This window comes from Parambassis ranga, chromosome 24 (assembly GCF_900634625.1).
Source record: "Parambassis ranga chromosome 24, fParRan2.1, whole genome shotgun sequence".
Classification (NCBI taxonomy): domain Eukaryota; kingdom Metazoa; phylum Chordata; class Actinopteri; family Ambassidae; genus Parambassis; species Parambassis ranga.
In genome coordinates this window covers 2673969-2698654 of record NC_041043.1, presented here as the reverse complement: position 1 = coordinate 2698654, position 24686 = coordinate 2673969, and the positions used below count along the sequence as shown (strand labels likewise).

At 41.8% G+C, this 24686-nt stretch overlaps 4 protein-coding genes across 9 annotated transcripts; 2 read left to right on the top strand and 2 right to left on the bottom strand.

The window, feature by feature from the left end:
* Positions 1-797: 797 nt before the first annotated feature.
* tmem151ba (transmembrane protein 151Ba) lies at positions 798-5817 on the top strand. Its single transcript, XM_028397558.1, has 2 exons — positions 798-1307; positions 3544-5817. Exons 1-2 carry the CDS (start codon positions 1221-1223, stop codon positions 4987-4989), a joined length of 1533 nt encoding a protein of 510 aa, XP_028253359.1. The 5' UTR covers positions 798-1220; the 3' UTR covers positions 4990-5817.
* Positions 5818-7878: 2061 nt separating this feature from the next.
* Positions 7879-10469, bottom strand: drc5 (dynein regulatory complex subunit 5). The gene is made up of 4 exons (XM_028397585.1): positions 10358-10469; positions 9701-10266; positions 8750-9202; positions 7879-7995 (listed from the first exon to the last, which is right to left on the bottom strand). The coding sequence occupies exons 1-4, from the start codon at positions 10452-10454 to the stop codon at positions 7879-7881; spliced, it is 1233 nt and encodes a 410-aa protein (XP_028253386.1). The 5' UTR covers positions 10455-10469.
* A 3182-nt stretch (positions 10470-13651) lies between these two features.
* rnf8 (ring finger protein 8, E3 ubiquitin protein ligase) lies at positions 13652-19228 on the bottom strand. 5 transcript variants are annotated; one of them, XM_028397552.1, is made up of 9 exons: positions 18979-19228; positions 18641-18769; positions 17858-18309; positions 15708-15915; positions 15474-15536; positions 15273-15362; positions 15078-15185; positions 14763-14967; positions 13652-14067 (listed from the first exon to the last, which is right to left on the bottom strand). In XM_028397552.1, exons 1-9 carry the CDS (start codon positions 19099-19101, stop codon positions 13877-13879), a joined length of 1569 nt encoding a protein of 522 aa, XP_028253353.1. In that variant the 5' UTR covers positions 19102-19228; the 3' UTR covers positions 13652-13876. The 5 variants fall into 5 exon arrangements, with proteins under 5 accessions (XP_028253353.1, XP_028253354.1, XP_028253355.1 ...); XM_028397553.1 differs by having other exon boundaries at positions 13652-14064; XM_028397554.1 differs by having other exon boundaries at positions 15807-15915.
* Positions 19229-19614: 386 nt separating this feature from the next.
* Positions 19615-23872, top strand: aida (axin interactor, dorsalization associated). 2 transcript variants are annotated; one of them, XM_028397326.1, is made up of 11 exons: positions 19615-19981; positions 20945-21011; positions 21087-21140; positions 21258-21312; positions 21393-21456; positions 21553-21656; positions 21803-21811; positions 22172-22294; positions 22508-22630; positions 23050-23167; positions 23252-23872. In XM_028397326.1, exons 1-11 carry the CDS (start codon positions 19875-19877, stop codon positions 23349-23351), a joined length of 924 nt encoding a protein of 307 aa, XP_028253127.1. In that variant the 5' UTR covers positions 19615-19874; the 3' UTR covers positions 23352-23872. The 2 variants fall into 2 exon arrangements, with proteins under 2 accessions (XP_028253127.1, XP_028253128.1); XM_028397327.1 differs by lacking the exon at positions 21803-21811 and having other exon boundaries at positions 19620-19981.
* The last annotated feature ends 814 nt before the right edge of the window (positions 23873-24686 follow it).

Sequence of the window (24686 nt, the reverse complement as noted above, 5' to 3'; positions counted from 1 at the left end):
GTTCTTGTGTAAATAACACTGTGCAAAAAGTGAGGAATGAAAAGTATTCTTTTTCATACAATCTTTTTTTTCATGGTATTTCACATTTAAATGGAGCAATGCCATTTCTTTTAAAATAATAAATAAAATCCCATAAACACACCCGTGTTTATCCCAGGAACTCAGTTGTGTTTGAAGAAGTCAATCAGTGTTTTGTTTTTCAAAAACGTCACATCTTGTTAACAAAAAAAATTTAAAAAAATAACAAATAACAAACTTTTTATTTTTACCTTAAGTCTTTTGAGGAGTCACAGCTTTACTTAGATCTTAAATAGTGTAATTAACTTATGTTTGAGTTGAAATGCTGCTGCTGTGTAATCCTGGCCAAGACTTGAGATTTAAGATCATATAAAACATGAGAAACATTTTATATATTAAATCTCAAGCAGCAGGATTTTTTTTATAAAACACAACAAACACTGGAATAATAAAGATCTTTTCAAATCAAACACAACATACACTGATTTACATTAAAATCATTTTTATCAGAGTTTTTTCTTGTTTTCTGTCTCAATTAGTCAGTTTGCTGTTAAGGTGAAGATGATGTTTTATCTATAAAATACGACTTTTCTTTAAAGGGGTGGCCTGGGCCTGGGCCACAGATAAAGTCGCGCAGCTGCTGGGAAACAGGGGGTGGTTCCCCTGTGCAGTCTCGCCTACCTGCGCTGCTGTGATTTACGCGAAGACGTAAGTGTGTGTGTGTGTGTGTGTGTGTGTGTGTGTGTGTGTGTTATTTACATTGTGCTGTCGGACTTGCTGCTCACACGTGCCGCTGTCTGTCGTCTTTGTCCTGCCTCCCACCCCTTCACTGGCTGCCATGGGTACTACTGTCTGCAGGGAGAGGAGCTGCCTGCCGTCTTTTGCCATCTATTAACACTGCATCCCTCGCAACAGTCCTCATCATCTCAGTCGTTGCATCGTGGGAGTGGTATCAACCTATTTTGCGCAAGTTCGGAGGCACAATGACCGGATTCCCGTAGGCTATACCCAGCGAGGTCTGCCCACCTGAAAGCGGCTGGAGGATGCGTCTTTTCAGCGCCTATGTTTGGGCTCCTGCGGGACTGATTTCCTCCGGATGATGCGCAGAAGGATTCTCTTTGTGTTTTTGTCTCCCCCTGCTTTGGAAACCCCCCATCCCGCCAGGAGATCCATGCACCGGTTTTTGCACCGTTATCAACACCATGTCCCCAGCATCGGCTGCAACCGCCAGTGAAAGCAGCACCACCACCGTCCCCGAGGAAGAGGAGTCGGACAGCCCCAGGGAAGTGGTAAGCACAGTTTGATCGTCTGCTTTCTGGCAGAAAATTCATTAAGTGAAAGTCTTAATTGGAATGACATATTTCATAATCAGGCTATTACTGCGGACCCCCCATGTCAACATGAGTTTCCCCGTTTGTGGGTTTTTCTGGGAATGAGCCAGTGTGGTTAATAATACAATAAAACAATAATTAATTGTCTTAATAAACAAACAGTCTTTCAGCTTCCTTAAAAGTGAAATACTTGCTGATAATGTTTAGAGCTACAAACACGCATGTTGGTTAAGTCACTGGTCAATCTATTACACAAGAGGACTTTTATATAAGGTCCTGTTATGTCAAGAGAGAAGTTAAAGAAACCACAGTCATCTCATTGAAGGATTTTAAACTTTCCTAAGCAAATTTACGAAGGTTATGATTTTTTGCAGACATGCAAAATCACACTGCATTTTTTTAACCCAAGTACACACTCTAGTGGTTGTGTGGATAGCTGCAGGAAAAATCTGCAAGGCAGGAAAAATCTGCAAGTCAGGGCAGCCAGGAAAATGGTGGAGATGCTTGTTGTATAAAAAAGTTTGCTTTTCATCTTATTTTATGTTGCAGAAGGGTCTGATTTCTGACACAGGGATCCTGGGTGTTGTTTTAACACACTTTCTCCTGTACAGGATCTCCTGGCCTATGGAGTAATATAACTACTATCCACCCACTTGAACACTTTAGCATCAAAGACATCAACTTTCTTCATCTGCAACATGCGTTTTTGCTATGATGGTGACAACTCCCATCCTGGGACATTTTACATGCACGGCAGGAGGGCAGACAGCCCTAGTAAAGAATTATTCACTTTAAAAAGTCAACCACTGCAGGTGTTTTCTCAGTGAGACTGCTATGACAAGCATATGAGGTATTTCTCGTAGGCCAGAGTAACTTCTTTATCTAAAGTATTAGAAATGTCAACATCAGAGATCATGGTGGTGAGTCTCCTCCTTTCTTTCTGCTATTCACAGGCTGAATGAACAGCTGTGGTATAATCTCAGACAGTGTTTTTATTTATTGTCGTGATAGAATAGAAACTCTAAGTGTTTATTGTTTCTTTCATCACACCATGCATTTCTAATCACTACATTTGTATTGTATTATATTGTGTTTTGCATCATTTTTGAATCAACTACAGAATGCTGCACATCATTATATTTGTGCTTTTTAAACAGAACCTGTAAAATGCAACATGAGCCACAAAATGTTTCATGTTATATTTATTGTGGAGCATGTATAGGATGTTGATAAGTAAATACTCCTCCTGCAGTGTCTCAATAGGGAATTTCAATGTCAATCCCTTGGAGTATAGCCTTGGGTTGGCAGGGACCAAGGTGGGGGAAGATAATTATGGAGAAAGGACATTTATTATTTATGTTGGCTTGTCACTTGAAGAGCACATGTCATGCTGAGTTTAATACATCAAAGCAGTGATGCTGCTGGTGTGACTGTTGTGGTTGGAGTAGACCTATGGACTTAGATGATAACTGTCACATTTACAGCACAGTCAAGTGTCTGCTGTCCACACACAGTGCAGACTCTGTCTTAGTGCAATGTCTGGGATGCAATTTTTAAATTTTCTTGTAATCTATCCTGCCTGAGGCTTTTGAATCTCTGCCAGGTTGGTGAGGCTTTGTTCCTACAGGGCGTGACTGGCTCTCAAGCTGTTAATGCAGCCACTGGGATTCACTGTGCCCCGAGGTGATAAAGGATGGCTCCAGCTTTATGATGCCAGGGACAAATTGCTTTTTACTGCCTGGCTTGGCATTAAATGTAGGGGCTTTCCTCCTCTGGTTATCTGGTATTTTGTTCTTTTAAGTATCAGGACTCATTCATATGAACACAGTGGGTCTGGACACCACATTAGTTAAATAGATGGGAACACAGCTCTTTAACAAGAACACAATTTAAACATTCATATCCCAAATTCTGATAATAATAGAGGGTGATTTTTGTGGTTATAACACACATAGAACAGGACTGGAGCAATTGCCTCATGGCTCATGCATAAACTATGCAAAAGCACTTACAACAGAGAATATTTCTTTGAATATTTTATATGCATGAGCCACTGCTTTTTAACATATGCCTACCAGTAATTTGGGTCATGTTCATCAATGTATTCTTGCTTTTTGAGCATTCTTTTTCAATGTTTCTCATATATTCTGAGGTACTAATGCTGATCTGTTGCGGTTTCTCATCTTTTTTGTAGCAGCAGCCTCAGAAACAGTCTTTGACTAAGTCCTTGTGCCAGGAAACCCACTGGAAATGCCTGCTGCTGTCCCTGCTGATGTACGGCTGTGTTGGGGTGATGGTCTGGTGCCGGATGACCAAGGTCACGCGCCTCTCCTTTGACAGTGCGCATAAAGGAACATCTATGTTGCACCATGACAGTCCCTGCTCCAATGGCTACATCTACATCCCCCTTTCCTTCCTGGTCATGCTCTATGTGGTGTACCTGGTGGAGTGCTGGCACTGCTACACCAGGAACGAGCTGCAGTTCAAGGTGGATGTGGAGAATGTGGCGGACCGCATACAGCGAATGCAGCAGGCTACACCCTGTATCTGGTGGAAGGCCATCAGTTACCATTATGTCAGGAGGACACGTCAGGTGACACGTTACCGTAATGGAGATGCCTACACCACTACACAGGTCTACCATGAGAGAGTGAACACTCATGTAGCTGAGGCAGAGTTTGACTATGGGAACTGTGGAGTTAAGGACATCTCAAAGCAACTGCTAGGCCTAGAGGGCTTCCCCATCACCAAGCTGAGGTTCACTAAGTGCTTTAGCTTTGCCAATGTGGAGTCAGAAAACTCGTACTTGACCCAGCGGGCCAGGTTCTTTACAGAGAATGAGGGCCTGGATGATTACATGGAGGCCCGTGAGGGGATGCACCTTAAGAATGTAGACTTTAAGGAGTATATGATTGCCTTTTCCAATCCTAATCACCTTCCCTGGTATGCTTCCAACTCCACTTTCTGGGTGTCAGCTGCGTTGACCCTTTCCTGGCCACTGCGGGTTCTGATCGAGTACCGCACTGCATGTGTACACTACCACGTGGAGAAACTGTTTGGCTTTGACTATGTGCCAGTAACGCCATCTGAGGAGCGGCCGTATTGCAGACACATCCCACGAGTCAACACAATCGACAGCACAGAGCTAGAGTGGCACATACGTTCCAACCAGCAGCTGGTGCCCAGCTACTCCGAGGCTGTTCTCATGGACCTAGCCCAGCTCTCAGGGAGCTGCAACAGCTACTCCATATGTGGAGGCTATGGCAGCTACAGGCAGAACTGTGAACGCTGCCACCGTGCTATCAGCAGCTCTTCCATCTTCTCTCGCAGTGCCCTCAGCATCTGCAACACAGGGAGCCCCCGCATCCCCTTCAGTGCAAGCCGCTTCTCATTGGGCCGGCTGTACGGCTCCAGGCGGAGCTGTCTGTGGAGGAGCAGCGGGAGCCTAAACGAGCGGCCCTGCCCTACAGAGAGCACACACTGTCTGTCAGGACAGCAGCAGACCAGTGAGGAGAACCCTCCACCTTATCAGGACGCTCTGTACTTCCCAGTGCTCATTGTACATCGCAATGAAGGCTGCCTCAACCATGACCACCGCTCTCTACATAGAAACGGCTCCTGTGTAGAGACTTCACTATGACCCACAGCTGCAACACTTGTCTGAGTCAGGATAAAATGGCTTAAGCTGAGGCTGACAAACCTCTTTACCCTGGGCTATTACAAGACAGGTAAAAAGAGCCACCTACAAGGATCATTTCTACAGATACTGGACTGGACGAGACTGTTGTTTAAAATACAATGTGGCTTTAAAGGACCAAACTGCCAAATATACACATATACACATATACAGCCCTATAAAAATAACCACAGAACAACCACATCCTTCTGTAAATGTCATTTTTTACAGGACATGAGTAACACTTCCTAGAAATGCAGGGGATATGGCATTTAATGGATGCCTGAATGAGAAATGCAGTACTGAGAAATCCAGAGAGACACGCATCACAAGAGTCATGTGAAAATGCCAAAGTCAAAAAAAAAAATAAAATCTAATCATCTGTATGTAAAACATTTAAAAAACATTAAAACAAAGTTAACAAATTCAACTGAATGTCTGGCATAGATCAAGTATCCAGTACAGTGTGGCTGCAATGACATTATACTCCCTGGCTTGCCAAATATAGCAAAGGAGGAACATGAATAATTTAGTGCAGGAGGGCTAAATGACACGAGAACTTAAAACTGAATCATCAACTCATCTTTAGACTGTACATTTTGTAGAATGGCCAAAACCTCACTAGGAAAATGGTTTTTAATTTTACATTTGGCAATATTGTAATTCTGCCTACCTCTTTATTTAAGTGCCTAACATCAACTGTTTCTGATCAATATATGCTACCACAACAAATCATCTCAACAATTTTTTTGTTTGTGTCCCAAGTGTTTTACAGATTTTCTCTATAGTGCATGCCTCATGTAGCCAGCCCTGTGCTGCTGCTGTTGCTGCTGATACATATCAGGGTGACAGCCACAGAGCTGGCCATCACAGACACTGAAAATGGGATTGGATTCACTACTGATAGTGCCAGATTCAACAATGGCAGAATTACTTTCAAATCTTCCTCTATCTCCTCTATCTAATAGTGGATTTTATTTTACAGCTAAGCCAATAATAATTAATGCTGAACAAGATCAGGCAAATTTGTAAGTTTAAGCCGACTGACCTGTGAAAACACATAGCATCAAAGTTTGCTTTATTTCTTCTATTACTGCATAACATTGCTGTATTGTCTTTTAGGAACACTTCCAAGCATAAAGATGACAATATTTGCTTCTCACCTGCCTGTCATCCCTGCAGTCTAAGGATGTTCTGTCATGGAGGGTTGCTCAGACATTTTGTGTCATGACATCACAATAGTGGGATTTTTCACTTTATGATCAATCAGCCATATTCATTACATCCCATGTGTGGTTTAAAATTTGGAGCAGTGGACTTCACTTCAAAGCAATATTAAATAATATGCTGAAAAAAAGTCAATGGGTTTGAGAAAAAAAAATTAAATCAGTTAAAACACAGTTTTACATCGTTTCCACTTTGTCTGACAAGGTCATCTATGCAAGCCCCACCCTAACTCAGGACAGCATTCAGCTCAACAATTCTGCAGCAACACCTTACCACCTGGTCAGCATCACTACTTTGTTACTTGGATTTCTATGTTCAGATACATTCTAGCTACAGCTACAACTTTACTTGTAACTTGTTTAACTGTACAAAATCAGAACTGTATAAATGACGAGTCATGGTTTCAGGCAGGTTCCTGGTTGTTAGTGATTTTCAGCCATTTGTTTCATACCAGTCAGAGGTCAGAGAAATGGGTTTGCATGTCTGTGACTTCACAAATAAAAGCATTAAAATGTACTGATAGGTTAAATGACTGATTTGTAGGAAGGCTGTGATTGTCCAGCCATAAGCATCACATTCATAATTAGCCAACAAGCCTCTTAAGTGGCTTCACTGTGATATTCATACATAGTCATGTATAAGGATAGAAACTTGTGTTTACCAGTGCAATGTTTACGTAACAACAGCAACAAAAAAATATCCAGGGTATCAAAAAAATGGTGATAAATCTGGTGAAAGGTCTTCACAACACAATCCTTGATTCCAGTTGCCTCGATTTAAACTTTTGGAAATTAATAAGGAAGCTTTCTTCCTCCCTAAACAACTGTTAGAATAAAGGCTTTTGTCAAATCCCCAAACACTTCATCATATGTATTAAGTAGTTTAGGTTGTTCTGATGTGTGATTTTTTTTCACTCCAGGATGTTTTAGGACTCACCTTTTAATGTTTAAATGTGCAGATTGATAGGAAGGAAAGACTTTGTACTGTAAATAAATAGGAAGTGTAGGACAAGTGGCGATGTGGACATCATGCTTGGCTGAATGTGTCACGCACACTCACTTAGGGGTAAGTGGAGCAGGGCTGTGTGGTTTGAAATGGTGAGTTTGTTTTGTTGCGAATAGCAGAAGAGTGTACAATGCTATAAGAAGCAGCTATTTTTATTTACTAATATGATTTGACTGATCACCTCTTATCAGCAGGAGGTCAAGCATTCACCGATGGTAACTATTGGTCAAAATAACATCAGTATTTCTTTGCAGATTTTTAAGTTTCAAGCTGAAATAGTCCAACATGATTCTGCAGATTAGCTTCTCTACAAATGATTCTAGATGCTGAATAGTCATTTCTGCAATCTGGGAAAACAACAACTTTGTCACTACCTAACAAACTAGTTACACTATTATCCAGTAGGTATAGGTTAAAATAAAGCAACACAACTCTGTATGTATTCTATTACCACCACAACGTTGCCTTGATGTTACATAACTAAGGACTAAATACCAAATATGTGTATCAAAGTGGAAAAAGGCTCAATAAACTGTAATGGTCACAATAAAACGTGGTCTCTTGGTATTTTGTGACAATAGATGCTGTGTTGATGTTTTCTTGCTCTAAACTCTGGTTGGTTCAAACCACCTGATTGATAAGGGAAGCAGTCTCCTCTTCTTCTTCTGTCAGGCTGATATCACACTCTATGAGACTCTTGTTGGCAGACATTGCCTCCTTCAGTGCTTGAACTCCAAGCTGTGCAAAGACACACAAGCACAGATAGTAAGCAGACAACACATGTGGCACTGATGCATGGTGGTGTGCACACCCTTTATAACCTTGAGGGGGGAAAACAGCCCTCTATAAATCTATCTCAAATAGTCCACACTCTCTGGGCTGCTTATTGCTTGTGTCACCAGTCTTTTGTCTTAAACAGCTATTTCTATTTTCATGAAGAGTAGACCAAGGTCAGAGACATCAATAGTGCTGCATTTCTGCTTTGTGGGTGATTTTTGATCCTTCACGGTCGGTTTCAGTCACACAGACTATACAGTGAAATCTTAAAGAGGGGAACGCATGAGTAAAGGAAAAATTTAGATTTCCCCTTTATGGGAAGACAGCTTTATATTACTGCACGTTTTCCACTAATATCTATGAGTAATTGGATATTCTTGAAGACAGCTTAGTTACACCCACACAGGGAGTAGTACATTATGGAAGTAAACAATAATCCAGAGTTTCAAAATGAGCCAGAGCTATAGCTGGTAAATTTTACTCAAACAACAGCTTTACACAGGTTCTCTAAATGTTAATAAATATGATTTTTAAGACTTCATGGAATTCTTTAAATGCCATGTTTAAAGCCTTCTGATCTTAAACAGTAACAGTTCAAGTCAGCAGTCTTACTGCAGTGTTACTGGTACACATCTCATGCTATAAACCTGCTGTGCTAGTCTAAGTATGTGTAATGTGCATATGCAGGCCATTATGCAGTTTATAGGTTACTCACCTCACCCAACTTGTTGCAGGAGAGATTGATGGTCTTCAGGGTTTTATTGTGCAGCAGCACTTTAGAAAGGGTAAAAGCAGTATGCTCAGTCATCACATTGGCTCCCAGGTGCAGATCAAGCAGGGTCCTGTTATTCAACAAGGCCTCGCCTATAGCCTGACCGCCCTCATCCCTCACACGATTCAGCCGCAGGTTGAGAGACAAAAGTGTGGAGTCTTCCTTGGATAACATATGAGCTATAGCTTTGGCTCCTGAGCAGCTAATTCTGTTGTCACACATGTTAAGGATCTCCAGCTTGCTCCTGGTCAGCAGATTGCAGATGCCTCTTGCACCACTGTCTCCAATCTCATTGTAAGACAAGTCAAGCTCCTTCAGGGAGGGGTGGTCCAAAAGGTATTTCATCAAGAGGCGACACTTTTTATCATCAATGTAGCTTGATTTGATGCTTAAAATCTGCAGATAAGGTACATTAGGATCACTAGCAAGAAAGGGATCATGTGCAGATGTAAAGCCACTTACAAATCAGCAACACAGAAAAAGTGAGAAATAACACTTTATAAATAAAGTATGGCCATCAATAGAGTATTGTTGTGCTTAGGTGATTCACCTGAGCAAGGTACCAATTCTCTGAATAATCAGTTAATGACTTAAAGGGATATAGTGAATTCTTAATCAGTCAGAAATGCTAAACCCTCTGTGTTAACTTCATAAAAGAATTTGATCAAATAGTTGCTCCTAGGATCTTCCATAAACTTGAATAAATTTCATAAATAATAATAATAATAAAACAATAACAAATATATGTCACTTGCAGTAATGAAATAATGAGATAAAAAGTGACTTATTTGGGTTACAGCCGCAGGCTCCAGACACAAAGTCTTAGCCCTGTACAAGGATGCAGTGCTGAAAAAGGTAGTGTGCCATAAACCAGGAGGAGGAATCATTACGTACCTTCAAAGTCTTACAGGACTGCAGGGCCTTGGCGAGAGACTCACAGTCACGGTCACTCATTTCAAACATATTCCACTCAAAGTTCATACCACATTGTTTGACTTTATACACCAAACGCAGCTCTTCCAGGTTTGTCAGCTTGTCAAGCAGGATGCTAAAGTCAAAATGGTCAATGCTTGGTTCATCATCCTTGTTTTTAAGGGCCAAGTCTGAGTCATCCTCTTCCTCCTGTTGTGGAGGAAGGACAGGCGGCAGCAGCTGGGAGATGTTCAGCTTTTTGACATAGTTCCTACAAAGTGGGATGATGTTTAGGACCGCCTTTGGGTCTGTTACAGCTGGAATAAAGAGCTCAATAATGTTCACCAAGTGCCTCTCAAAGTACATTCGTTTCCAGCTGTTACCATAGTTGGAGACTTCACAAAAGTCCCACCTCTGCTCACAACACCGCTTCCAGTAGTTGCCGTCACTCACCAGGTTGGCTGTTACAGACAGAGGAATTGAGAGGGACAGTTTCTCCTGGAGGAAGTCTTTCTCTGTGGATGTAAGTTCCTCAAAGATGGGCTGTTCTGCAACAGTCATACAAGTTCCAGTTGAAGTATAAGTTACGACACACACACACACACACACACACACACACACAGATAAACGGCAGCATACCTTCAAAATTCTTCACAATGCAGTGCAGACATATATCTGACAATGTAGGCACTATAGCCAGGGACCAGTCAAAATCTTCAGCAATAATCCTCCTCATTTTACTGTAGTCTGCAGCATTAGCTAATGCCTCTGTTTAAACAAACAAACAAACAAAAACAATACAATATATTGTTAATAAATTAAATGACAGCTCAATTCACAAAATTTACTATATTGCTAGAGGTTAGCTAGAACCCTCTCTGAAGTAGTTAGCAATAAACTAATCTTGGTTTAACTGCGGGTAGCTTATTATTACAGCTTTGTCGTATTTGACTGAAAAAAGTACTTAAAGTAGTAAGAGGAAGGCATTTAATATGTCTATATCATCAAGTTAAATACCAACAAGCGTTGAAATGTCTACATACCCAAACTGTGCTGGTCTCTGTAGGTTTAAACGTCTCCGTAGCAACCGAACGCAGTGTGTAGTTAAGGGTCTCAGGGAAATTTGAGCTTTTGGAAGTGCAAAAGGTGTTGTTGTGTATTTTGAGAAGAAAAGGGCTGTACTTTCCTAGTAACTTTGTTAGTTCGTGTGTTTACAGATTTAAATAACACAGGGATAACAAAACAAAACATTTTTAACAAATTTGATAACGCAGTCAGCATAATATATTGCATGGAACCAGAATTTCCGACTCCTTTAAATGCAACTGTTGTCCTTCTTGAATGCCATGGAGAATCATAAACCACTGCCAGGAATAATAATGTATTTTAATTTTACCAATTATTTCTAATAATCTATCATATATAATTCGAGAAAAACTACATATTTCAGCATTGATTATGCAAATTAAAGCTGTTAAGAACAATGGCGTGAGCCCTTGTGTTTTAGGTTTGCATTAGGTGGTGTGTGGGAGCTTGATCATGCTGTGAAACAAATTCAAATTCTACAAGGCAGCCAGATGGACCATGGGCCTTTTGGATAAACAGCATACTGGAATGAATCCAGCTATACTACAAACAACAACATGGAGCAGGTGCACAGCAGGCTGGTGTAGGAGGGGAGAAACCAGTGAATACCTCCTCAGAGACAAATGTATCTGAACAGAATTTAAAGCCAAGGCATTTAAAATGGAGAGGTAATAAAATTAAATTACGTTTGCCCACGAACACAAAGATGGTTCATTTTTTGAAGCTGCATATTCATTTTCCTTTCTAGCAGCCAATCAGTGACTTGTCTAATGTTTTTTAGCTCTCCTCACTTATGCAATAACTTGTATAACATGTTCCCATGATCACACATGATGCAGCAAAACTAACTCTGTTCCCCTTATGGGCAGTGAGTGTGTGCCACGGGAAGACGGAGAGAGACAGAGATGGCTGCTACTGGCATCATGAGGTGGCTCCAAGAGTCGCATGTGGAGCCGTACGGAGAAATGAGAGGCTCCAACTGTATCCCCGAGGCACTCCATCACTGCCGTCCTCATGTAATATGGCCTGACAGACACACGCTCTTCTTGTACTCCGCTTTTAATGGACTGCTGTGACATCAGCCATCCACAGCACAAGAGGGAAACTCACTGTGTGAGCTGCTGTCTCTTTGCACTCTGGGTAAAGTTGCTGTGGGATGCATCAGAGCATTGGAGGGGAGGGTTCCTACATCACATCAGCTTTACTGTACAGGTTCACTGATCAGCTTGGCGTGTGTGTGTTCATGAGGCAGCATGATTCAGCTGTCAAACATTATTTAGAGCAGACTAAAGGAAAAAGTGGAATATTTATCATGGCAATACTTACAAGTGCACTTTCTGAATATAAAAAATACATTTATTGCTGTAAGCTGTAAATGCACTATTAACTGGTGAGCCCAAGTGTTTACCACAAATTTATAGTACAGTTAGGCTCCCAACACAAGCCTGGGTAGGTTAACACAAAAGTGCAGCATGAACGCCGCCTGTCTTCAGCATGAGGTCACTGTGCATCAGCTCCTGTCTCACCACTGCAGCCGGTGCCATCACACTTCCATTTTCTTTCAGCGCCTAAGGAGCTGTTGCATTAGTTGCCAGGCAACCTTGCATGTGTGTAATTACTAAAAGATAAAAAAGACTTATAGATGAAGAGTTTCCTTTCAGGATGAAAATCTATTTTGGAATGTGAAGCCCACTCCTGCAGCAGGCACAGATTTGAATGTGTAATATTACGAAGTTACTGAGGATCACAAGCCTTTCTATTTTAAAATAACAGCTATACTATTCACAGGTATGTAAATAGACCAATCAAAACACTTTATATTTTTACATGCAACTAAAAAGAATAACATGTGAAACAGTTGCTGATCGTTAAACCTAATACATTTTTGACACCTTTTTGAGAATTGAAGTGTTTATCTGAGGCAGTAGACGAAGTTAAATCTGGAGTGGGAGTGGTTAATTCTCTTCCTTTCCTGCAGCAGCTTTTCAGCCTGGGTGCCAGGCAAGGCGAATCACAGGTGACTCAGTGGGTGACAGTGCAGACACTGATAGAAAAGTTGAGAGGGAAGCAAACAGTCACTTACACCAAGGAGGCAACAGCAGTAACGAACTGAGCTTGAATGTCTTGGATTTGAGAAACTGTGTACTTGTTGTGACTCTCTCTCTGGTGGTGCATAATCAAAGTGGACTGATTTTAGTCACTGCCATTAATTGGAGACAAAGATGCTCTGGGAGCATCAATGATTTACTCTACTTGCTTCCCAAAGTACTCACTAACAGCTGTGCACAAGTTAGAAAATAAATCAAAGCCTAGAAGGGATTAAAAGAAGCAAAAGATCTCGAATTCTTAAGTCTGTGCCCTACAGAGCTCCATGTATGATATTTTTCTTTGTAACATCAGCATCCAGCATCAGTTATATTGCATTAAGATACCAAATCATACATGATCAACCACTAAGTGAGGGAGAGGTTGTCACAGCTTGCCATTTTCTTGCCAAGAGACTGCCTGTCTGACGCACTTTTTTAGATATTTAGCTTCATACATGCTGCTGTAAGTGACATCACAGCAGATTGTCAGCAGTAAATTCACTTCACAGGGCTCTAAAGACAAATAAAATGGTGGACAAACTGCCATCTACACAGGCACAAAGAGAGCATGGCTATAAACAAAATCTGCCCTCTAATTGAAGGCAGACTTGTTAACTGCCTACACTTCTGCTCCTCTTTTGCAGGTATATATCAATTAAAAAAAACAGCCAGCATTATCAGAAGACACTTTAACGGTCTGAAACAGATCAGTAGAATGGTTGGTGAACTAAGATTCAGTCACATCATATTGTGCAGGTAGGACTGTGAAATGTTTAGGAAGAAACTTTATTCCTCTTGTTGAAAATAAAGACAAAACTACAACTGGTCATTTTACAAAAATAAAGAGAAACCTCAGCTGAATCTGGTAACTGGATTCATGGACAGAACAAAATGTTACGTACAACATCCCAAAGGTCCCAGGGGAAATGTAAACCTCAAGACCACGACAGTCCATTTCACATTGCAGCCCACAGGGGACCGGGGATCAATCATCCAGCTCATCAGAACTGTCTTCAGTAAAGGGAGAGCTGGAGTTCGACCGAATGCTACCGTCTGTGTCCAAAGAGACCCCAGAACTGAGGAGGCTAAGTATAGACGCCAAGCTACTACTGCTGCTTTCGCTGCTTCTGCTACTGTCGTCATCATGGATCACCATCACCTCTGTAGAGTCAGCTGCTGGAAAACACAGAAAGAGGAACATTTGAAGAGGCGGCACCATCCCTCTGACCCACTTTCAAGTCCTCCCATGATCGTAAAGGATGAGACAGGCGCTATTCTATAGCTTTCTCATCCCATGAAAGCACAAACCAACAACACCCATGAATCAGCCAAAATAAGGGCTGTGTTATACAGTACTACTGGACTCACTGTTGGATCAAGTCTGAAATAACTTGAAGACTTACTTTAAAGCCTACATGAAGAGGATGAGTTTTTTTCACACTTCTCATTAAGTAGAGTGGCACATTATTTTAACCTCTGATTATTTACCTGATATCTTTTCTAAAACATAATATTGAGAGCCAGATAAAAAGGCCTCACTGTGCTGCCATCTTGTGTTTAGAACATTCACTCTGCTCCATTTTACTGACCTCCCACACAAGTCTTTAGGCAGATCTCGAAATCTTGACAGGAGCAGTGACCATGATTACATTTACATTTATGTTACTGCTAAAAAATGTCTGAGCAGCCCCACCATGCTGACAGAGATTCCAGCACTTTGCTCAAGGGTGGTTACTGCTCAAGGCTCTCCACTCATTTGATATGATAGATATGGCATTGCACACAACCATTACACTGTATGTACACTGCCAGTACATACATGCATTCAAGTGATTGGACTTAACAGTATGGATGGATAACGCACCTCTCACCTTTCCTCTCAGTGATGAGTGTCTCTCTCCTCTCCTTCATTTCCAGGCTGAGATTTTCCACCATGCGGTCGATGCAGTTGTCCAGCGCCAGACAGCGAGTCTGGGACTGGATGGCCTGTCGGCAGATGGGGCACTCATCTTTCTTTTTCCGCCACTGCTTGATGCAGTGACAGCAGAAGCTGTGAGCGCAGTTCAGGATGACAGCCTGCAGAGGATACACACATGATACAGACGTTCTGTTTTAGAGGTGCTCTCTATGTGTGATGATCCATGAAGCACCTAAAAGATAAAATGTTATCTGACTATTAAACAGACCTCGATGAAGAGTTCTGAGCAGATGATACACTGAAGTTCGTTCTCCAGGACTTCAGTCACTTGAGTGACAACTTCCTCTTTTTGGGCTCTGGCTTTTTCTTTCTCCTCCTGCAAAAATAGACAGAATAAAGTCTCAGACGTGATGAATAACAGCAGACAAACATATGTTCAAAAATGAAATAATTGTGACTTTACCTTTGTTACTTCCAGCTCTTTGTTTTTGGCCAAGAGGATCTCCTCAAAGCCTTGTCGAGAGAGGGCGAGTTCGTCTAGAACCTTTTTTTGCTGTGGATATTATGCAATTATGACCTCTCTAAATATTTGATAGATGAATTCTTAATGTCTAAAATTAGGATGTGTCAGATTGCTTTTGTTTATTTCGCAATAAATTCTTACCTCTTGCAAGGCACCGGCCAGCTGTTTTTTCAAAAGCTCCTCTTGCTGCTGTGTTTTCTGTTCCTGAATACATAAAAAGGTAGACTTTTATTAGAATGTAATTTCTAACTCTTAGAGAGTTGGTTTGGTCATGCAGATGAGTTTTATATCCACTAGTGTAAACCACCATCTCTGTAGGGCTGAGTCAACGTAAAATCCATTATTTTCTGAGTAACATATGTAACAAAAACTCACCTCTAGCTGCTTCTTAGATTCACTGAAGGACTTCTCTAATGTCTCCATTCTGTGCATTTTCACTCTGAGTGTCTCTAACTGACCCTGCAGCTCCCTGACCTGCTCCTCCCTGACAGAGTCACCCTGTCGTTGTTCTCCCTCCAAACAGTTCACTTTCCGCTGGGTGTCATCCACCTGCTCCCTAAGAAGCAAAATGTTCTGGCTGTACCTGTAGACAATGAAAACAAATCGCATAAGGCATATAAACATAAAGCTAATTAATGAGTACCTTCAAATGATTTATCAATCAGGATGAAAATGAAGAAAACCTTTATCTGTCCTACAATGAGGAAATTGTGTTATGACAGTGTAGGGCTGCTTTATTATGGCAAAAATCATAATCGTGATTATTATGATTCAAATTGAAATCACGATTATTCATGGATTTGAAAATTGGCTTTTATTAAACTTGAAACAGGTTTTTCTTTTTCACACATCGACTAATGTTTAATTACAGCTTAAGTGACACAAATAAATTGTAAAAAAATCTCCCTGCAATCTTCCTCATAAAACCTGTTAAATGTTTCGAGCAAGAAACACCAGCCTGTTTTAGGGTTGGGCGATATTGGCAAAAAAATTAATCACGATTAATTGTGGCATTTAGCCCATAATGATTAATTTGACGATTAATTGATGACAACTGCACTGACATGTTTTTGACTCTAAACTGCCACATTGTTCTAAAATGATACTGACAAATCATCAGTCAAGTTAACCCCTTCATTCTAACAGGTTAAGCTGGTAAGTAGTGATTAGGCACAAACCAGCCATGTTTGAAATATGTATTGATAACAGGCACAAACTGCTTCAAAATAATAATGAAGCAAACATTTAAAGTAACTTTGTCCTTCAAATGTTCTTATCTTAAGGTCACAGAGCAGTGCATATCAACATTAACATTAAACAGGACAAATAAGTTCAGAAAAGTCACATCAATGATTATTTCAAGTTAAAAAATGTGTCTGTGCAAATGAACCTGTGGCTGGAATATGTCCCACACTAGTGCATGTTTTCACTCATACTGTAGAACAGCAGCAGAAAAAACAAACAAACAAACAAACCGGACATCCACATTTAAATGTATGTGTGTGCAAATCAACCTGCATTACGTTCTTCCAGCGCTTAGTTTGGTCGTAAGCAGCACAATGAATAAACGTACCGCGGATTCTCGGCTGAGTGGAATTCTTTCCAATATCTGCTGGAGGAGACTTTGCTGTTGTAATGTTTCCTATCTTGCTCAGGAGTCCGTAAATAAAGTTTGGAGTTCATTCATTTGATACGAGCAAAAATCCAGTTACTATGGCGACAACCAACGCTGAACGTATGCGCAGCACTATATCCTACAGCTGTAGCCGGCGTTGCGGCCTCGTCGCGCTTTCTTCGGCTGTCTTCGTGCTCCGGCTTATGGTGACAGACGTTGAACTTATGTTTAACTGAATACCACTGCCCTCCGCCATTATTGTTATCGTGGGCTCACATGTGCGCGCTTGCGGGTGACGGTGAGAGTACGTCGCACACAAAAATGCACTAATCGCCATAATCGATAAGTGGAAAATATTAATCGGTGACAGTTTTTCTGAAGATTAATTGCACACGATATGATATTGCACAAGCCTAGTCTGTTTACATGGTCTGGCTTTAGAGATGAGCGCAGACCGGTGACGATAAGTGGAGCCATTGAGTTCAGCCGCCAGTTTTACGTTTGAGGCATTGTCTGTGGTAATTAGGGCTGTAATCTCCGAGTTGACTGGTCGATTTATTAATCGATACGTTCTGGCTCGACCAAAATTCTGATTGGTCGACTTTTTGTAGCATTAATTTTATCAGGAGAAATGTACCAAGTGCTAATGAGGGTGTTTTCGGCGCACCCGTTTCACAGGTAACAGTATATCTTCGAACACCCCCTTGTTTTCACTACTTAGCCCGACCCACTAGAGACAGATTGTACCGGCCTGGTGGTTTGCTGAATATTTATGCAGTTTTGACCGTGTCATTTAAGTCAGTCCTCTTCTACCATGTCAGAGACATCTGCAGGGTGGCAGCACTTCATGAAAATAGATAACACACGTGAATTGATTTGAAGATGCAGTAAATCAGTGAAAGGGACTTACATTTGCAAGTTGTCCAGGTCACATGGAGCTGTGCTGTCGTTATCTGTGGGTTGCTCTGCTTCTTGGACTTGTCTGCTGGGCCCTGTTCTGTCTGGCTGCATGTGACTAAGACTCTGCTGGCGTTTGTGAGCAGTCAGAGGGCAGGGCATTGCAAAGCATTTGTCTGCAGAAGAGCAGCGGTACAGTTTGGGTTTTGAAGTAGATGGTTCAACCTCCTCCGCCATCAACTTCCTCTTGGATTTCTTGGGTACGTGGGCCGCTTTAGCACCCTCTTTCTGTCTCTTTGCCAGGTAGGGATTAATGTCTTTGAGTGGCCGCTGGACAAGCATGTAGTCAAACTCCACTTTGGTTCCCTGCACAGGAACTCCAAGCTGTATTGAGTCTCCAAGCCTGAGCGGATGGCCTTCATCAGCAGGTATACGGTTTCCATTTACCCACACCCCATTGAGACTCTGAGAAACAAAGTAGAGATGTCAATGTCCACATCTGATTGACGGAACATTTAAACTTATTATTGCATTGAACTTTTCAGGATTATACTAGATTGCTACTGTGTAATAAAATGTCTCAAAAATGATGCAAACCATACCATGATTCTGCTAGTGTATGTAAACCTAAAAGTTCGGTATATCCTGAAAATACAAGGCATTGTATGGAAAAATATAATATATAAGGTATAAATACCCTCTTCCATGATTCTGGGTCTCTTTTGTCTATGCTGTAAAGCCTGCAAAATGTGAAACACGATGCTATGTTCAGGGTTTGGCTCAGAAACTTGTTCACCTTCTTGTCTGTCACCGTCCACCTGCCATCTTCTGCCTGCTTGAAAGTACAGTGCAGCCTGGAGATCATCAGAGGACAGTTTGGAGACAGCAGCTGGTAGGTAACATCCACACCACGTCCAACGGTTATCTGAACAGTTAAAAACACACCACAGTCGGCCCTGCAGCCCTTCAACTCGGTAAAATCAGACCATACTTGTCAGTAGCGACAAGTGAAAAGAAAACAAGGCCTGTGAAACATAAGTGAGGTGTATATAGTTTATGTGCAAATCTGTATATGCCTTGAACTTGTGAATAAAATAGAATGTGGCTAGTTGGCTAACATTAGCAAAACTGCACCTCTGTGTTTTCGAACAAGCGAAGCCAGTCGGATTTTGTTCCGACTCTCATCAAGCATAAAACCTCCGAGTCTGAGCCTTCATCCTCCTCAGCCGCACAGGAGTCCGGGGTCACATTATCCATCTTATCTCATTCTGTCAATTGCTATTTCGACCTAAAACAGCGCACTTGCTGTGTTGTGTCAGGCTGCCACATAACTAGCGGTAGCGGTGCAGTCCTCCACAGACCGGAAGAAACAGGAAGTCTTTAGGTTTCGTTTCAAAGTAAAGGCCTCAGATAAACATCATTTACCGTAAAAGGCTTTTTTAAGTCATTATTGTCTAACTAAACTAAAAATTCGAATGTATAAATAAATAATAATTGTAATAGATAATTGTAATAATAATAAAATAACAACAACACCCACAATAATAATAATAATAATAATAATAATAACAACAATAATAATAATAATAATAATAATAATAATAATAATAATAATAATAATAATAATATATATTACACAGCTGTAAATGCTTAAAAACAGTCCACCAAACTGGGGTGTTTGTCTGTGTGTGTGTGTGATGCTCTGCAGTACCGTGGTGGTAACACACCACTGTTTCCACCGCAGCGTCTCACCACCACCACCAGGCGCGGTGTTCACTCGGGCGACCCCGTGTCCCGAAACACGCGCACCCCGAACTCCAGGCGGGACTTCCTTTCTCCTGCGGATGCGCTACTCCTCCTCGGGTGAGCAGGCAGAAAGGGCTTGGTCGGGGTGTCACCGGTCTGTCCGTGCGCCTCTTGACGGCAGATAACCTGACTGACGACGCTGCTGCCGCTGAAGCCCCCCCGTAGATGAAGCTCCTGCTCGGCTATGCTGCCCTGAGAGCGCCGCGAGTATCCGCCCCGCCAACATGTCTGATGTCAACAAGACTATTCAGAAATGGCACGCCAGTTTTAGGAAAGGCACAGACTTTGACTCGTGGGGACAATTAGTGGAGGCTATAGATGAGTACCAAATGTAAGTTGCATTCAACATGTGTGTGTCCTGTGTGTGCAGTCCGGAAGCTTTTCTGCTTTCTTCCTCTGCTTTTTAAACCTGCAGGGAGAGGGCGACGTGTATGAGAACACATGTGTATAGAATATCTGTGACATGTGTGTATGTGGTCCGCTACACTTTCAATAGATGGTAACCAGAATACAATAATAACAGATGACTTAAAAGCAACACTTTCAGGATAGTGTTTGCAAAAAGCATGCGTGTTTTACACACTTTCCTTCGCATGTGATTGGATGAAGGGGTTTGTCTGTCACGTGTTAACTTGACGTCAGAAGTTGATTGGTCCGAACCACTGTTGGTTCAGACACAAGCGCATAGCCCAAAGCCTGGCAGGATGGATTCATGTGTGTCCTCAGGAATCTCATGTGTCGGCCATGTTGATGCATTTACCACACAGTTGTAATGTATAGTTAGATTTAAGTTTACATTTAAAGTGTTCTGTAATCTGTAGGGAAGTATTATAAATACTGCATACTGCTGTCAGTCAGCTCTCACAGCAGTAAATAACCCCTCCACACCCCCCCCATCCATGACGTGATGCAGCAGCAGCAGCAGCAGCGGTGGCTGTGTCCCAGCTTCATCCACAGCAGCACAGACAGAGTCCGCCTGTCAGGGAAAAAGCATTCAGACCTGCACGCCGTCTCTTTCATTATGTGTCATGCAGTGCAGAAACGGGCCAGTGCTCCTCAGAGTATTGGGAAATAGTCAGCCACACCCTCTCATTGTTTGGGTGGGTTTAGTCTATTCAGTGAGGTTCTGCTTCTCAACCGACATCTTTGTAATTTCTTCAAGCTGGGATCTGCTCTGTCAGATAAATCCCGGTCACTTGTTGTCTTCTTGTGCAGATACCTTACATCACAGGTTAATGAGTGCTGCTGTGAATCATTAATGTATCTAACTGTGCTAATGTGGCGTTTTTTTTAGTTTGGCCAGACAGCTGCAGAAAGAGGTCCAGTCAACAAATTCATCAGACTTCACAGAGGAGCAGAAGGTGAGCATGACATCAGCCTGCAGCTTCTGCACAACAAAGCTGACGCTAACAAGTGTTCTTTTTTTGCTTTGAAAGAAAACTTTAGGGAAGATTGCAACATGTCTGGAGATGAGGAGCGCCAGTTTACAGGTGTGTGTTGTTTCTGTGTGACTTTCAAACAGGTGACTGATTGATGTGTCTGTGTGTGGGACTTATTCTCATCAGTGGGTCAGAGTGCAGTGTTGTTAACTGTCTGCTGCTCTTCAGTGTACTCAGTTGAAAGACGAGTTCAAGTTAGAAGACCTGAAGAAACTGGAAAGCAGTGAGTGTGTGACTGATGTTAACCCCTGCTTATTCTCACACGGTGTCATGACAGAGTTGTTATTGTTCTTCTTCCAACAGTAATTAAAAATATACTCACCTTCAACAAGGAGTTTCCTTTTGATGTCCAGCCGGTGCCCTTAAGGTAAAAAGCCATGGATGGAGATAATAACAGCCTAAATGATTCTTCCCTGCTCCATTTTTATCTGGTCTAGTCTTCAGATAATCATTTTCTTTTCAGGAAAATCCTTGCTCCAGGTGAAGAGGAGAACCTGGAGCTGGAGGAGGAGGAAGATGCTGCAGCAGGAGCCGGTTTGACAGAAGCCTTTCCGCCGCGTGCTCCCGGTACTTGTCGCCTGTTGATCGAACATGCCGCACGCTGTTTGAGCTGCTAGATGTCACGTTATCCTGCTTGGTTTGACCGTGTGTCTTCTTGTCCTTTCTGTTGGTGCTGTGCATGGCTTCATCACTCACTCCTGCTTCGTTTGCAGCTTCACAAGGTACAGCTTTATTGAAAAATAAAGTCATGTAAAGACAGATTCACAAAAATCACACAGTTGAGTTTAGTGTCTTTCGGCTCATTGTTTTGTTTTACAAATGCAGTTTTTTCAGTTTATTTCATTTGCAGCTACTTTCCTGCTGCTGTTTTCATTAAATCCATCACTCCAGTGTACCTGCTCACCCTGAAAGCTAAAAGAAGAGAAGTAGATCTCTTGGTTTGTGGATAGATAATGCTGCTCAAGTGGTTAAGATAAATACATCAGTCAGCATGCTGCTGTAAATGTCTTTTATGTGTGACTCTTTGGTGCCTATTAGATGCTATCAGTCTGCTAATGTGCGTGATCTTTGTACTTTTCCAGGCACCTTGTTGCCACGGTTACCTTCGGAGCCTGGGATGACCCTTCTTACGATAAAGATTGAGAAAATAGGGCTGAAGGACGCCGGGCAGTGCATTGATCCCTACATGACCATTAGTGTGAAAGGTACAGATTCCAGAGTGATGTGTTTCAGACAGCAGCAGGCCTCTGGTGGAAATGTGTAGAGTTCGGTGAAGACCTTTACAGCTGCTGGTTTCAGATTACAGCCACACCCTTCCTCTGCTGTAGTCCCACTCACTCTGTCCTGCACTGGAAAGCTACTTAAAATGCTGCTCATGTGCTCCTCCTTCAGCTTTTATTTGGTTCCTCTGCCTGCAGATGTAAATGGTGTGGATCTGAACCCAGCGCAGGACACCCCCGTGGCCACCAGGAAGGAAGACACCTACATTCACTTCAGTGTGGATGTAGAGATCCAGAGACATGTGGAGAAATTACCAAAAGGTAATGCTAGTCATTTTATTTACTGTGTCACGTACATAACCAACCAACACACACAACTTTATTATGTTTACATGAGTGTTAGGACAATGACAATAAAGTTGAATTGAATAATAATGAACAGCAGATCCAGCCTACAGAGTTACAGCTAGCAACACTTAATGTAAAGTAAGTCTTAATCTTAATCTTAGCTCCTTATTGTTGGATGTAATCCACACATTGGATGTGTTGTGTGATGGATTATGTTAGTTGTTCAAGCCAGCCAACCTTCTTACCCAGTTAGGGACCCACCCAACAGAAATCCCTCAATATGTGTATATTTAATCACATTCTTACAATGGTGATATTAACCCTTTTGTAATGTAACGGCAACTGAATATATCAGCCCGCTCAGATTCTTCTTTTCCTATGAATTCTTCCAGGAGCAGCTATCTTCTTTGAATTCAAGCACTACAAACCCAAGAAGAAGTTTACCAGCACTAAATGTTTTGCCTTCATGGAAATGGACGAGATCAAACCGGGACCCATCGTCATTGAACTGTGAGTTTCCCCATCGGTACTTTTGTTTTCTCCTGGTGTCAGTGGGACTAGGAAGTAAAAACGTCTCCTCTTCTTAAATTTCAGGTACAAGAAGCCCACAGACTTCAAGAGGAAGAAACTGCAGCTCCTCACAAAGAAACCACTTTATCTTCATCTTCTTCAGACGTTACACAAAGACAGCTAAGTCAGAGAGCACATCGCCTTTCAATCATCCAGCATGATGTGGTGTCCCCCTCCGTCACATCCACACATACACATCAGTGCTGTGGTGTTACATGGACTGAGCCAAATATCAGCTCAGGTGTGTGTGCTCTGATTTTGGAATCCAGCAGTAGCATGTCGTCCTCATCCTCAGTCTTCCTCAGCTCACTGATTCTGGGAAACAGCGACACAACCTGAAGGTGCTTAAGTTGAGCTGAAATGTTGGACTTTGGACTACTGTAATATGGCAAAACATCAAACCCGCAACTTTTTTTTGTTTGTTGGCCTTACAGAAATCAAACTCTTCTTGCATAACAAACCTCTTACTGTGGGGTTGCTACCTTAAAATACAGTAGGTCCCACAGTTTGAACCCTGATTAAGTGTAATCAGGTCCAGAGAAACTTGTCACTCTTTGAAGAGTGTTTGTGGATTTTAAAAAGGATTTATTAAGAACTATGTGTCCTCTCCGTAAAATTCATTCATAAAGTCCTATGGAGTCTGGAGTTATCATGTTTTCATTATGAAATTATAAAACAAACCACAGCCTGCTTATTAAAGGTAGGGTAGGAGATTTTGAAAACTCAGTGAGAGTCAGCCAGATTTTGAAAGTAAACACACGGCCCTTTCTTTCAGAGTTCAGCCCGAGGCCACGCCTCCCAACCAGTCTGTGACTTCGGCCATCATGCTCGTACCTCTCTGGTGCACCCAGAGCAGGAAGAGAGTGACAACCAGCCAATACTCCACGCAGGGGCGCCTTGTAGGATTGGCTGATGTTTTTAGCGTTCTATAGCTTCCACAGATGATCAATATTCTTTGTTTTAAAGCAAAACTGCCGAACTAATTGGTTGCTATCGGATTGTAAAGGGAAGTTACACTAATTTAACAAAAAGTGCATCAGAATGAAATCTACCCTACCTTTAATAATTAAGTGTGCCCATTTTGTTTTTTAATTGTGAATTAACATCAGAGGAATTAAAGCAGTCACATCTGTGGACACACAATGCAGATGTTCCACAGTGGTTCAGAGTTTCAGTGTCAGCAGCAGCATTCATTATATAAATGGTGCAGTTATGTTAAATATACAACAGTAACTACATTTTAATCACAGAGCTGACAGTGGTTTGTCCGAATGGATCACATGTGTGATCAGACTGTCATGTTTTAAATACAAATATTTAACACAGAATTATTGAGGATATCAAAGTATTTCTGACAGTCTGCACAGGTCAGTGTTAACGCTTCGGTGTGGATAGTGACTGATGCACTAAGGTTTATAAATGCATAACATAAAAATGAACATGGATGTGTACTCTGTGT